Below are 13,630 nucleotides of genomic sequence, written 5' to 3' on the forward strand. Positions count from 1 at the left end.
AAAAATCCCAAAATTCTCCCAAAAAATCCCAAAATCCGCCCCAATTTCCCCTCCCCCACCCGGAAGCGGCTCCGAACTCGCCCAAAATGCCCCAAAATTCTCCAAAAAATCCCAAGAAAATCCCAAATTTTGCCAAAATTCACCCCGGGACTCCCAAAAATCCCCAAAATCCCCCCAAAAAAATCCCCAAAAATCCCAAATTTCTCCCAAAAATCCCAAAACTCTCAAAAAAATCCCCCCCAAAATCCCCAAATTTTGCCAAAAAATCCCCAAATTTTCCCCCAAAATCCCAAAATTCTCCCAAAAAATCCCCAAATCCGCCCCAATTTCCCCTCCCCCACCCGGAAGCGGCTCCGAACTCGCCCGAAATTCCCCAAAATTCCCCAAAATTCCCCAAAATTCCCCAAAATTCCCCAAATTTCCCCTCCCCCCCTACCTGGGGCTCGGCGCTTTCCATGGCGCCGCCGCTGCCCCTCCCCCACCCGGAGTTTTGGGGCGATTTCCCGGGAATTTGGGGAGGCCACGCCCCTTCGGGGGTGGGGGAGGGGCGGGAACCGGAAGGGAGGAGCGAAAAAAAAAACTCCGGGAATTTTGGGGGAAAAATCGGGAATTTGGGGATTTTTTACAAAAAAAAAAAAAAAATTGAATTTTTGGAGGGGAAAAATTGGGGATTTTTGGGGAAAAATTGGGGATTTTGGAAGGGAAATGAGGTTTTGGGGGGGGAAATTGGGGGGGTTGGGATGGGAATCGTGGAAATTGGGGATTTTGGGGGGAAATTTGGGGATTTTTGGGGGGAAATTTGGGGATTTTTGGGGGGAAAAATGCGAATTTTGGGCAAAATCAAAGAGGGGGATGTGAGTCCTCCGAGCGGGCCAGAGCGGCTCCGGTAAGGGTGAATGGGAGTGACCATAGAGTTGAGAGTGGGGGCGTTGGGAAAAATGGGGGGGTTTTGGTCCTCCGGGCGGGCCAGAGCGGCTCCGACCGGAAATAACCATCAAGGGGGGGAGCGGTAATGATGGCGCGGAGCGGAAATGACCATAGAGATGAGCGGGAGGATCGTTAAGGTTAACGGAAGTTGCGGTCCTCCGAGCGGGCCAGAGCGGCTGGAAGCCGGAAATAACCGTTAGCCACAAAAGGGAGGCCGCAAAACGCGGCGGTTTGGCACCAAAAAAGGCAAAACCGTGACGCAATCGGGGCCTCAAACCGGACCTTGAGCCGGTTTTGGGGCCAAATTCCCGTTTTTCGGGATTTTTTTTTTTTGTTTGTTTTATTGGGGGCTAATTCCGGTTTCACCGCCCACTTCCGGCGGTGCCCCCTCCTTTCCGTTCCCCCCGCGCTCACTTCCGGTCGCACCCGCTCCGTGCCGGCCCCGGTGAGTCCCAAAATCGGCGAATTTCGCCCCAAAATCGGCGAATTTCGCCCCAAAATCGGCGAATTTCGCCCCAAAACCCCGCGAGGAAGGAGCGGGGAGGGGGAGGGGAGCTGCCCCACGATGCGGATCCATCGATTTTCCCAATAATCGCCGTTTTCGCCCCAAATCCGCCTTTTCCCGATTTTCCCGATTTTTACCCCAAAGGCTCCCCCGGGCTCGGTTTGGGTCAATTCGGGCTGGATTTGGGTCATTTTTGGCCATTTTTGGGACAATTGGTGCTGATTTGGGTCGTTTTGGGTGGATTTGTGTCTTTTTTTTTTTGATTTGCTGACCCAAATCCACCCGAAATTGACCCAAATCCACCCAAAATGGCCCCAAATTGACCCAAATTGTCCCAAATTGACCCAAAATGGCCCCAAATTGACCAAAATTGAAACAAATTGTCCCAAATTGACCCAAAATGGCCCCAAATTGACCAAAATTGAAACAAATTGTCCCAAAATGACCCCAAATGGCCCAAAATTGACCCAAAATGGCCCCAAATTGACCAAAATTGAAACAAATTGTCCCAAAATGGCCCCAAATTGACGAAAATCGACCCAAATCGAACCAAAATGGCAAAAAATTGATAAAAATTGACCCAAAATTGACCCAAATCGACCAAAATTGACCCAAATTGATGCAAAATTGCACAAATTGACTCGAATTGACCAAAATGGACCCAAATTGACCCAAAATTGTCCCAAAATGGCACAAATTGACCCAAATTTGACCCAAATCCACCCAAAATTGACCCAAATTGACCCAAAATGGCACAAATTGACCCAAAATTTCCCAAAATTGACCTAAATTGACCCAAAATTGACCAAAATTGACCCAAAATTGACCAAAATTGATCTGAATCAACCGAAATGGACCCAAATTGACCCAAAAATGGCAGAAATTGATCAAAATTGATCCAAAAATGACCAAAATTGACCCAAATTGACCAAAATCCACCCAAAATTGACACAAATTGACCCAAAATTGACCCAAAATGGACCAAAATGGCAAAAATTGATCAAAATTGACCCAAAATTGACCCAAATTGACCCAAAAGGACCCAAAATGGCAGAAATTGATCAAAATTGACCCAAATGGACCAAAATTGACCCAAATTGACCCAAATGGACCAAAATCGACCCAAATTGGCTCAAAAATGACCCAGAATTAACCCAAATTGACCTAAATGGTACCAATTGACCAAAATCGACCAAAATCGACCCAAATTGACCCAAAATGGCACAAATTGGGTCATTTGGGTCCCTTTTGGGTCGATTTCGGTCAATTTTGGCCAATTTGGGGCAACCCAACTTTGACTTGGGTCAATCCAAATCCAATTTGGGTCAATTTTGGTCAATTTTGGTAAAATTTGGCCATTTTCGTCAACTTGGGTCAACTTGGGCCGATCCAAGACCAATTTGGGTCGATTTTGGTCAATTTTGGCCCATTTGGGTCAACCTGGGTCAATCCAAGACCAACTTGGGTCTAAATTGGCCAATTTGGGTCGATTTGGGTCAATTTGGGTCAATTTTGGCCGATTTGGGTCAATCCAAGACCAATTTGGGTCAATTTTGGTCAATTTGGGTCAATTTTGGCCGATTTGGGTCAATCCAAGACCAATTTGGGTCTAAATTGGCCAATTTGGGTCAATTTTGGCCGATTTGGGTCAATCCAAGACCAATTTGGGTCGATTTTCATCAAATCTTCCTCGATTTTCACCGAATTTTCGCCGATTTTCACCGATTTCCCCCCGATTTCCTCCCCGCAGCGCCCACCCCCGGCCGGACGATGCCCAAGCCCCTCCGGCCGCGTCCGGCCGAGCGCGTCCGGCAGCGTTTCCGGCGGCTGCGGCGCGCGGCGCGGGCGCTGGTGCTGGAGAACGCCGCGCTCTGCGACGAGCTGGCGCGGCTCGAGGCCAAGTGGACGCTGGCCCGCGGCCAGCGGCGATTCCTGCTCGGACGCCTGCTCGGACACCGCGCCGCCGCCGCCGCCGCGGCCGGAGAGGCGGCCGGAGAGGCGGCCAAGCGGCCGCGGAGAGCCAGGGCGGCCGCGGCCAGGGGGAGGGGCGGGAGGGGCGGCGGGAGGGATGACCAGTGGTCAGCGGGCTCGAAGGATGACCAGTGGTCAGCGGGGTCGAAGGATGACCAGTGGTCAGCGGGCTCGAAGGATGACCAGTGGTCAGCTGGAGGAAGAGCTGGGGTGAAGGATGACCAGTGGTCAGCGGGCTCGAAGGATGACCAGTGGTCAGTGAGGGTGAAGGAGGAGCAGTGGTCAGCGGGGTCGAAGGATGACCAGTGGTCAGCGGAGCCCAAGGATGACCAGTGGTCAGCGGGCTCGAAGGATGACCACTGGTCAGTGACGGTGAAGGAGGAGCAGTGGTCAGCGGAGTCGAAGGATGACCAGTGGTCAGCGGGGCCCAAGGATGACCAGTGGTCAGTGAGAGTGAAGGAGGAGCAGTGGTCAGCGGGGTCGAAGGATGACCAGTGGTCAGCGGGGCCCAAGGATGACCAGTGGTCAGTGACGGTGAAGGAAGAGCAGTGGTCAGCGGAGTCGAAGGATGACCAGTGGTCAGCGGGGCCCAAGGATGACCAGTGGTCAGCGGCGGTGAAGGAGGAGCAGTGGTCAGTGGAGGTGAAGGAGGAGCAGTGGTCAGTGGGCTCGAAGGATGACCAGTGGTCAGCGGGATTGAGAGATGACCAGTGGTCAAGAGCAGCTGGCTCAAGAGATGACCAGTGGTCAGCAGGAGGAAGACCCGGCCCGAGCAATGACCAGTGGTCAGCGGGCTCGAGGGGTGACCGCTGGTCAAGCGGACGAGCAGCGTCCGGCTCTCGGCCGCGCCACGCCGCCACGCCCGTGTCCGGCGGGCTCCGGCCACCGGACGAAGCTCGAGGTGACCGCAGGCCCAACGGAGGCGCCGCTGACCGCTCGGCCGCTGTCCGGCCGGAGGAGGAGGAGGAGGAGGAGGACGATGACCACGATGACCGCGATGACCACGAGGAGGACGAGGAGGACGAGGATGAGGACGACGAGGACGAAGGCTCCGCTCCGGCCTTCGGCTACTCCGGCCTCTTCCTGGGCAGTCCGGCCGGCTCGGACGAGTGACCGCCAATAAATGACCGCGGCCGCGGCGGCCGGAGGGGTTTTGGTCACTCCACGATGAGATTCGGGCGTTGTTTTGGCCGCGCCGCGGTGACCGCTGAGTGGCCGCGGTGACCGCTGACCGCTCCCACTGACCGCCCCCGATGACCGCCCTGAGTGACCACTGACCACTCCCACTGACCGCTCCCACTGACCGCCCCCGATGACCGCCCTGAGTGACCACTGACCATCCCACTGGCCACCCTGAATGACCACTGACCACCCCACTGACCCCTTGACCACCCCTGATGACCACTGACCATCCCACTTGACCCCCCTGATGACCACTGACCACCCCACTGACCCCTTGACCACCCCTGATGACCACTGACCCCCCCACTGACCCCTTGACCACTCCCACTGACCCTTGGTCACTCTTTGACCCCCCCCACTGACCACTCGACCACCCCTGATGACCACTGACCCCCACTGACCCCTTGACCCCCCTGATGACCAATGACCACACCCAATGACCATTTGACCCCCCTGATGACCACTGACCACCCCACTGACCCTTGGTCACTCCTTGACCACCCCACTGACCCCTTGACCATCCTGATGACCACTGACCCCCCACTGACCCCTTGACCACCCCACTGACCACTTGACCACCCCTGAGTGACCACTGACCCCCCCACTGACCCCTTGACCACTCCCACTGACCCTTGGTCACTCCTTGACCACCCCACTGACCCCTTGACCCCCCTGATGACCCCTTGACCACCCCTGATGACCACTGACCACCCCACTGACCACCGACCCTCCCACTGACCCCTTGACCACTCCCACTGACCCTTGGTCACTCTTTGACCCCCCCACTGACCACTCGACCACCCCAATGACCACTGACCACCCTGATGACCACTGACCACCCACTGACCCCTTGACCACCCCTGATGACCACTGACCCTTTGACCACTCCACTGACCCCCTGACCACCCCTGATGACCACTGACCACCCACTGACCCCTTGACCACCCCTGATGACCACTGACCCTTTGACCACTCCACTGACCCCCTGACCACCCCTGATGACCACTGACCACCCACTGACCCCTTGACCACCCCTGATGACCACTGACCCTTTGACCACTCCACTGACCCCCTGACCACCCCTGATGACCACTGACCCCTTGACCCCCCACTGACCCCTTGACCACCCCTGATGACCACTGACCCCTTGACCCCCCACTGACCCCTTGACCACCCCTGATGACCACTGACCCCTTGACCCCCCACTGACCCCTTGACCACCCCTGATGACCACTGACCACCCACTGACCCCTTGGCCACCCTGATGACCACTTGACCACCCCCACTGACCCTCCCACTGACCCCTTGACCACTCCCACTGACCCTTGGTCACTCTTTGACCCCCCCACTGACCACTCGACCACCCCAATGACCACTGACCACCCACTGACCCCTTGACCACCCCTGATGACCACTGACCCTTTGACCACTCCACTGACCCCCTGACCACTCCTGATGACCACTGACCCCCCCACTGACCCCTTGACCACCCCACTGACCACTTGACCACCCCCACTGACCCTCCCACTGACCCCTTGACCACCCCCGATGACCACTGACCACCCCCAGCCCACTGACCACACCCAGTGACCACTTGACCACGTCTCACACCTTTATTGAGCGCCGGGCGGCGCGGCCGGAGCCGAGTGACCGCCCGGAGTGACCGCCGGCCCGTCCTGGATGTTGTGGAAGAGCCGGACGACGTCCGGCCACTCGGCCAGAGCCCGGAGTAGCCGCTCGGCCTCGGCCCTCGGACCGTCCGGCAAGGCCAGCGCCGAGCGCGGCACGAACTCGACGGCGGCCGAGAGCGGCCGGAGCCCTGCGGCCACCAGGTGCTGCCGGACGGTGCCCAGGGCCGAGGGGTCACACAGGAACTGCGGGGAGGGGTCAGCGGTCAGCAGGAGTGGTCAGCGGGGGGGTCAAGGGGTCAGCGGGAATGGTCAGCGGTCATTGGGTGGTCAGTGGTCAGCGAGGGGGGTCAAGGGGTCAGTGAGGGGTCAGCGGGAATGGTCAGCGGTCATTGGAGGGGTCAGCGGTCATCAGGAGTGGTCAGTGGGGGGCTCAAGCGGTCAGCGGGGGGGATCAAGGGGTCAGCGAGGGATCAAGGGGTCAGTGAGGGGGTCAGCGGTCATCAGGAGTGGTCAGTAGGGGGTCAAGGGGTCAGCGGTCAGCGGGGGGGATCAAGGGGTCAGTGAGGGGGTCAGTGGTCATTGGAGGGGTCAGCGGTCAGCCGGCGGTCAGCGGGGGGGTCAAGGGGTCAGTGGTCATCAGGAGTGGTCAGTGGGGGGGTCAAGGGGTCAGTGAGGGGTCAGCGGGAATGGTCAGTGGTCATTGGGAGCGGTCAAGGGGTCAGTGGGAGTGGTCAGTGGTCATTGGGGTGGTCAGTGGCCATTGGGAGTGGTCAAGGGGTCAGTGGTCATCAGGAGTGGTCAGTGGCCATCGGGAATGGTCAGTGGTCATTGGGAGTGGTCAAGGGGTCAGTGGAGTGGTCAGTGGTCATTGGGGTGGACAGTGGTCATTGGGAGTGGTCAGTGGTCACTGGGGTGGTCAAGGGGCCAGTGGTCATCAGGAGTGGTCAGTGGTCATCGGGGTGGACAGTGGTCATCGGGGTGGTCAGTGGTCATCGGGAACGGTCAAGGGGTCAGGGGTCAGCGTAGGGGGTCAAGGGGTCATTCAGGGCGGTCACTGCTCCGCCCAAGAAGTGACCGATGACCAGCAGGGACGGTCAAGGAGTGACCAGCAGCGGTCAGCGAGCGGCCGGAGCCGCCTCGGACCCACCTTGAGCTCGGCCTCGTCCTCGGCCACCACGTCCTGGGCTCCGGCCGCTGCGGCCAGCTCCAGCGCGGCCTCCATGGCCAACGTCCGGCCGGACACTCGGACCACGCCCACGGCCTCGAAGGCGTGCCGGACGTCACCGGTCAGCGAGGCCCTGAGTGACCAGGGGGGGACAGCGGTCAGTGGGGGTCACTCAGGGGTCAGCGGGGTTACCCAGGGGTCATCAGGGGTCATCAACCCTCCCAGAGTGACCAGTGGTCATCAGGGGTCACTGAGGGGTCACCCAGTGGTCATCAGGGGTCATCAACCCCCCAGAGTGACCAGTGGTCATCAGTGGGGTCACTCAGGGGTCAGTGGGGTCACTCAGGGGTCAGTGGGGTCACCCAGGGGTCATCAACCCCCCCAGAGTGACCAGTGGTCATCAACCCCCCCCCCCCCCAGAGTGACCAGTGATCATCAGGGGTCATCAACCCTCCCAGAGTGACCAGTGGTCATCAGGGGTCACTGAGGGGTCACCCAGTGGTCATCAGGGGTCATCAACCCCCCAGAGTGACCGGTGGTCATCAGGGGTCACCCAGTGGTCATCAGGGGTCATCCAGGGGTCACCCAGGGGTCATCAGGGGTCACCAACCCCCCCAGAGTGACCAGGGAGGGACAGCGGTCAGTGGCGGTCACTCAGGGGTCAGTGGGGTCACCCAGGGGTCACCAACCCTCCCAGAGTGACCAGTGGTCATCAGGGGTCATCAACCCCCCAGAGTGACCGGTGGTCATCAGGGGTCACCCAGTGGTCATCAGGGGTCATCCAGGGGTCACCCAGGGGTCATCAGGGGTCACCAACCCTCCCAGAGTGACCAGTGGTCATCCAGTGGTCAGTGGGGTCACCCAGGGGTCAGCGGGGTCACCCAGGGGTCATCAACCCCCCAGAGTGACCAGTGGTCATCAGGGGTCACCCAGTGGTCACCAAGGGTCACCAACGCCCCCAGAGTGACCAGTGGTCATCAGGGGTCACCAAGGGTCACCAACCCCCCCCCAGAGTGACCGGTGGTCACCCAGCGGTCACCCAGCGGTCAGCACTGACCCGTAGCGGCCGAGCAGTGTCCGGAGCTCGGCCTGGCTGCGCCGGACGTTGTCCGTGCGGACGTCCAGCAGGAGCAGTGACCCCCCCGGGCCCCGAGCGGTCAGCAGCACCTGCGACCCCCCGGCCGGACGCTCCTGTGGCCGGAGAGAGCGGTCAGTGGTCAGTGACTGTGGCCAGAGAGAGCGGTCAGTGGTCAGTGACTGTGGCCGGAGAGAGCGGTCAGTGGTCAGTGACTGTGGCCAGAGCGGTCAGTGGTCAGTGACTGTGGCCGGAGAGAGCGGTCAGTGGTCAGTGGTCAGTGACTCTGTGGCCAGAGAGAGCGGTCAGTGGTCATTTAGGTGGTCAGTGGTCACTCAGGGATGATCAGTGGTCACTCAGGGTCATTCAGTGGTCACTCAGAGGTGCTCAGTGGTCAGGGGTGGTCAGTGGTCACTCAGTGGTCATTCAGGGATGGTCAGGGATGGTCAGTGGTCACTCAGGGTCATTCAGTGGTCACTCAGGGATGGTCAGGGATGGCCAGTGGTCACTCAGTGGTGGGCAGTGGTCACTCAGGGATGGTCAGTGGTCACTCAGGGGTGGGCAGTGGTCACTCAGGGATGGCCAGTGGTCACTCAGTGGTGGGCAGTGGTCACTCAGGGATGGTCAGTGGTCACTCAGGGGTCACTCAGTGGTCACTCAGTGGTCACTCAGGGGTGGTCAGTGGTCACTCAGTGGTCACTCAGTGGTCACTCAGGGGTGGTCAGTGGTCACTCAATGGTCACTCAGGGGTCACTCAGGGGTCACTCACCCGTGCTGACCGCAGGGCTCCCTCGATGGTGGCCTTGGGCACGTTGAGTGACCGGCACTGGGCCACCACCGCGGCCAGCTCGGGGTGGGCAGTGGTCACTCAGGGGTGGTCAGTGGTCACTCAGGGGTGGTCAGTGGTCACTCAATGGTCACTCAGCGGTCACTCAGGGGTCACTCACCCGTGCTGACCGCAGGGCTCCCTCGATGGTGGCCTTGGGCACGTTGAGTGACCGGCACTGGGCCACCACCGCGGCCAGCTCGGGGTGGGCAGTGGTCACTCAGGGGTGGTCAGTGGTCACTCAGGGGTGGTCAGTGGTCACTCAATGGTCACTCAGCGGTCACTCAGGGGTCACTCACCCGTGCTGACCGCAGGGCTCCCTCGATGGTGGCCTTGGGCACGTTGAGTGACCGGCACTGGGCCACCACCGCGGCCAGCTCGGGGTGGGCAGTGGTCACTCAGGGGTGGGCAGTGGTCACTCAGTGGTCACTCAATGGTCACTCAGCGGTCACTCAGGGGTCACTCACCCGTGCTGACCGCAGGGCTCCCTCGATGGTGGCCTTGGGCACGTTGAGTGACCGGCACTGGGCCACCACCGCGGCCAGCTCGGGGTTCAGCGACGGCTCCGGGCCGCCCTCTGCGGGGGGAGGGGCGGGGCTCTCGTATCGCGATATCGGCAGCCCCGCGTCGCGATATCGGCGATCTCGTATCGCGATATCGCGATATTGAGAGTCTCGCGTCGCGATATCGGCAGCCCCGCGTTGCGATATCGCGATATCGGCGGCCTCGTGTCGCGATATCGCGATATCGAGAGTTTTGTGTCGCGATATCGTGATATCGGCCATCTCATATCGCGATACCGGCAGCCCCGCGTCGCGATATCGCGATACCGAGAGTTTTGTGTCGCGATATCGCGATATCGGCGGCCTCGTGTCGCGATAGCGTCACGTCCCCATATCGCGATAGCCCCATATCGCGATAGCCCAATGTCCCAATATCGCGATAGCCCCATATCGCGATAGCCCAATGTCCCAATATCGCGATAGCCCAATGTCCCAATATCGCGATAGCCCCATATCGCGATAGCCCAATGTCCCAATATCGCGATAGCCCCATAGCCCAATATCGCGGTAGCCCCATGTCCCAATGTCCGAATATCGCGATATCCCAACGGTCCAACGTCCCGATATTCCCATATCGCGATAGCCCCGTGTCCCGATATCCCAACGTCGCAGTATCGCGATATCCCATTCTCCCGATATCCCGATATATCGCGATATCCCAATAGCCCCACGTCCCGGTATCCCAATGTCCCAATATCGTGATACCCACTCTCCCAATATCCCGATATATCGCGATATCCCAATAGCCCCACGTCCCGGTATCCCAATGTCCCAATATCGCGATATCCCAGTGTCCCAATATCCCGATATATCGCGATATCCCAGTGTCCCAATATCCCCATGTCCCGATATCCCAATGTCCCAATATCGTGATACCCACTCTCCCAATATCCCGATACATCGCGATATCCCAATAGCCCCATGTCCCGATATCCCAATGTCCCAATATCGCGATATTCCATTCTCCCGATATACCGATATATCGCGATATCCCACTGTCCCAATATCCCAATATCGCGATATCCCACTGTCCCGATATCGCGATATCCCAGTGTCCCAATAGCCCCATGTGCCCGATATCCCAATGTCCCAATATCGCGATATCCCACTGTCCCAATATCCCAATATCGCGATATCCCAATAGCCCCATGTCCCGATATCCCAATGTCCCAATATCACGATATCCCAGTGTCCCAATATCCCGATATCGCGATATCCCAATAGCCCCATGTCCCGCTATCGCGACACCCCAGTGTCCCTGTGCCCCGTGTCCCGCTATCGCGACATCCCAGTGTCCCATCACCCCCTCCTCCTCCTCTATCGCGACACCCCCCCCACCCGCCACCCCCCTCTATCGCGACACCCCCCCCCGCCCTCTACCACAACCCCCCGCCCTCTATCGCGACACACCCCCCCCGCGGCGCTATCGCGACACCTCTGGCCGCCGCCCTCAGCATCCGCGCCATTTTCTGCCACAGCCGGCTCCGCTCCGCGTCCCGCGGGCCCTTCACGTTGCGCACCTTGGACCAGCGGTTGTGGCCGGCCATGGCCCGGCCCGCCGGGCCCGCCGGGGCCACCGGGGCCACCGGGAGCCCCCCGAGGCTCGGTGGCCACCGGGGGGTGCCCAGGTAGCCCCGGGGAGCGGCGCGGAGCGGCCGGGCCAGCGCCGGGGCCCGCAGGGCCAGCGCCGCCGCCGCCGCCGCCGCCGCCATGTCGGGGCCGCCCTCACGGAAGCGCTTCCGGCGCGCCGCGGGGCGCGGTGGGTAAGGGCGGTGATTTGCATGGCCACGCCCCCCCTCTGGGGGAACGGTCGGGCGTGTTAACGGCGGTGATTTGAATAGCCACGCCCCCCTCTGAGGGAACGATCGGGCGTGTTAACGGCGGTGATTTGAATAGCCACGCCCCCCCACTAAGGGAACGATCGGGCGTGTTAACGGCGGTGATTTGAATAGCCACGCCCCCTTAAGAAACGATCTAATGTGCTAGTGGCGGTGATTTGAATAGCCACGCCCCCTTAAAAATACCTAGAACGTTAACGGGGGTGATTTGAATAGCCACGCCTCCTTTAAAAATTACCTAGTGTGTTTATGGCGGTGATTTGAATGGCCACGCCCCCTTAAATTAAATAAGTATCTAACATGTTAATGGCAGTTATTTGCATAGCCACGCCCCATTAAGGAACTATCAAGTGCGTTAATGGAGGTGATTTGAATGGCCACGCCCCATTAAGGAACTATCAAGTGTGTTAATGGCGGTGATTTGAATAGCCACGCCCCCCTCTGGGGGAACGATCGGGCATGTTCACGGCGGTGATTTGAATAGCCACGCCCCCTTAAAATGCCTAGAATGTTAATGGAGGTGATTTGAATAGCCACGCCTCCTTAAATTAAATATGCATCTAACATGTTAATGACATTATTTGCATAGCCACGCCCCATTAAGGAACTATCGGTGGTGATTTGAATAGCCACGCCCCCTTAAAATAAGTAACAATCTAGCATGTTAATGACCGTTATTTGCATAGCCACGCCCCTCTAAGGGAATGATCGGGTGTGTTAACGGCGGTGATTTGAATAGCCACGCCCCTTCAGCAATTATCTAGTGTGTTAACGGCGGTGATTTGAATGGCCACGCCCCCTTAAATTAAGTAAGCATCTAGCATGTTAATGACGTTATTTGCATAGCCGCGCCCCTCATGTTAAACCCAATTGGACTGTGTTAACGGGGGTGATTTGCATAGCCACGCCCCTCGTGTTAAACCCAATTGAGCGGTGTTAACAGGGGTGATTTGCATAGCCACGCCCCCTTTTAGGAATGATCCGTGGGTGTTAATGGCGCTGACGGACGGACGGACGGACGGACACGGGGGGCGGACGGACGGACTGAAGGACACGGGGGACGGACGGACGGACGGACACCGGGAACGGACAGACGGACACGAGGGATGGACGGGAATGGACAGACGGACAGATGGACGGACGGACACGGGGGACGGGCAGACGGACACGGGAATGGAGGCACGGACGGACAGACGGACACAAAGAATGGACAGACGGACACGGGAATGGAGGCACGGACGGACAGACGGACACAAAGAATGGACAGACGGACACAGGGGACGGACAGACGGACACGGGAATGGAGGCACGGACGGACAGATGGACACGGGGGAATGGGGAATGGACGGGAATGGACAGACGGACACAGGGGACGGACGGATGGACGGACACCAGGAATGGATGGAGAGACGGACATGGGGGATGGACGGACAGATGGACACAGGGGGATGGACGGGAATGGACAGACGGACACCGGGAACGGACGGACGGACGGACACAGGGGACGGACGGGAATGGACGGACGGACAGATGGACGGATGGACACGGGGGACAGACGGACGGACTGAAGGACACGGGGGATGGACGGACGGACATGAGGAACGGACAGACAGACAGACGATCACAGGGAACAGACAGACGGACACGGGGGATGGACGGACGGACGGACGGACACGGGAATGGAGGCATGGACGGACAGACGGACACGGGGGATGGACAGACGGACGCGGGGGATGGACGGACGGACGCGGGGGATGGACGGGAATGGACAGACGGATGGACGGACGGACGGACACGGGGGATGGATGGACAGACACGGGGAGCGGACGGATGGACACAGGGGGTGGACGGATGGACGGACGGACACAAAGAATGGACAGGTGGACACGGGGGATGGACACACGGACAGACGGACAGGAAGAATGGACAGACGGACACAGGAATGGA

At 59.1% G+C, this 13,630-nt stretch overlaps 2 protein-coding genes across 2 annotated transcripts; one reads left to right on the forward strand and one right to left on the reverse strand.

Annotated features, from left to right (window-relative positions):
• The first annotated feature begins 1,118 nt into the window (after positions 1-1,118).
• TBRG1 (transforming growth factor beta regulator 1) lies at positions 1,119-4,568 on the forward strand. Its single transcript, XM_053933258.1, has 2 exons — positions 1,119-1,372; positions 3,183-4,568. The coding sequence occupies exon 2, from the start codon at positions 3,203-3,205 to the stop codon at positions 4,514-4,516; it is 1,314 nt and encodes a 437-aa protein (XP_053789233.1). The 5' UTR covers positions 1,119-1,372; positions 3,183-3,202; the 3' UTR covers positions 4,517-4,568.
• Positions 4,569-6,183: 1,615 nt separating this feature from the next.
• Positions 6,184-11,557, reverse strand: LOC128782772 (translational activator of cytochrome c oxidase 1). Its single transcript, XM_053933257.1, has 8 exons — positions 11,281-11,557; positions 9,746-9,859; positions 9,582-9,679; positions 9,400-9,481; positions 9,226-9,323; positions 8,439-8,572; positions 7,364-7,514; positions 6,184-6,459 (listed from the first exon to the last, which is right to left on the reverse strand). Exons 1-8 carry the CDS (start codon positions 11,555-11,557, stop codon positions 6,199-6,201), a joined length of 1,215 nt encoding a protein of 404 aa, XP_053789232.1. The 3' UTR covers positions 6,184-6,198.
• Positions 11,558-13,630: the final 2,073 nt, after the last annotated feature.

The sequence above is a fragment of the Vidua chalybeata genome, assembly GCF_026979565.1.
Source record: "Vidua chalybeata isolate OUT-0048 chromosome 37 unlocalized genomic scaffold, bVidCha1 merged haplotype SUPER_37_unloc_5, whole genome shotgun sequence".
Lineage (NCBI taxonomy): Eukaryota > Metazoa > Chordata > Aves > Passeriformes > Viduidae > Vidua > Vidua chalybeata.

Coding starts and splice junctions, on each gene's coding strand:
- TBRG1 (XM_053933258.1), top strand. CDS start 3,203: ATGCCCAAGCCCCTCCGGCCGCGTCCGGCCGAGCGCGTCCGGCAGCGT.
- LOC128782772 (XM_053933257.1), bottom strand. CDS start 11,557: ATGGCGGCGGCGGCGGCGGCGGCGGCGCTGGCCCTGCGGGCCCCGGCG. Junction 8,573..9,225: donor GAGCCCTGCGGTCAGCACGG/GTGAGTGACCCC, acceptor CTCCGGCCACAG/GAGCGTCCGGCCGGGGGGTC. Junction 6,460..7,363: donor AGGACGAGGCCGAGCTCAAG/GTGGGTCCGAGG, acceptor CCCTCCCCGCAG/TTCCTGTGTGACCCCTCGGC.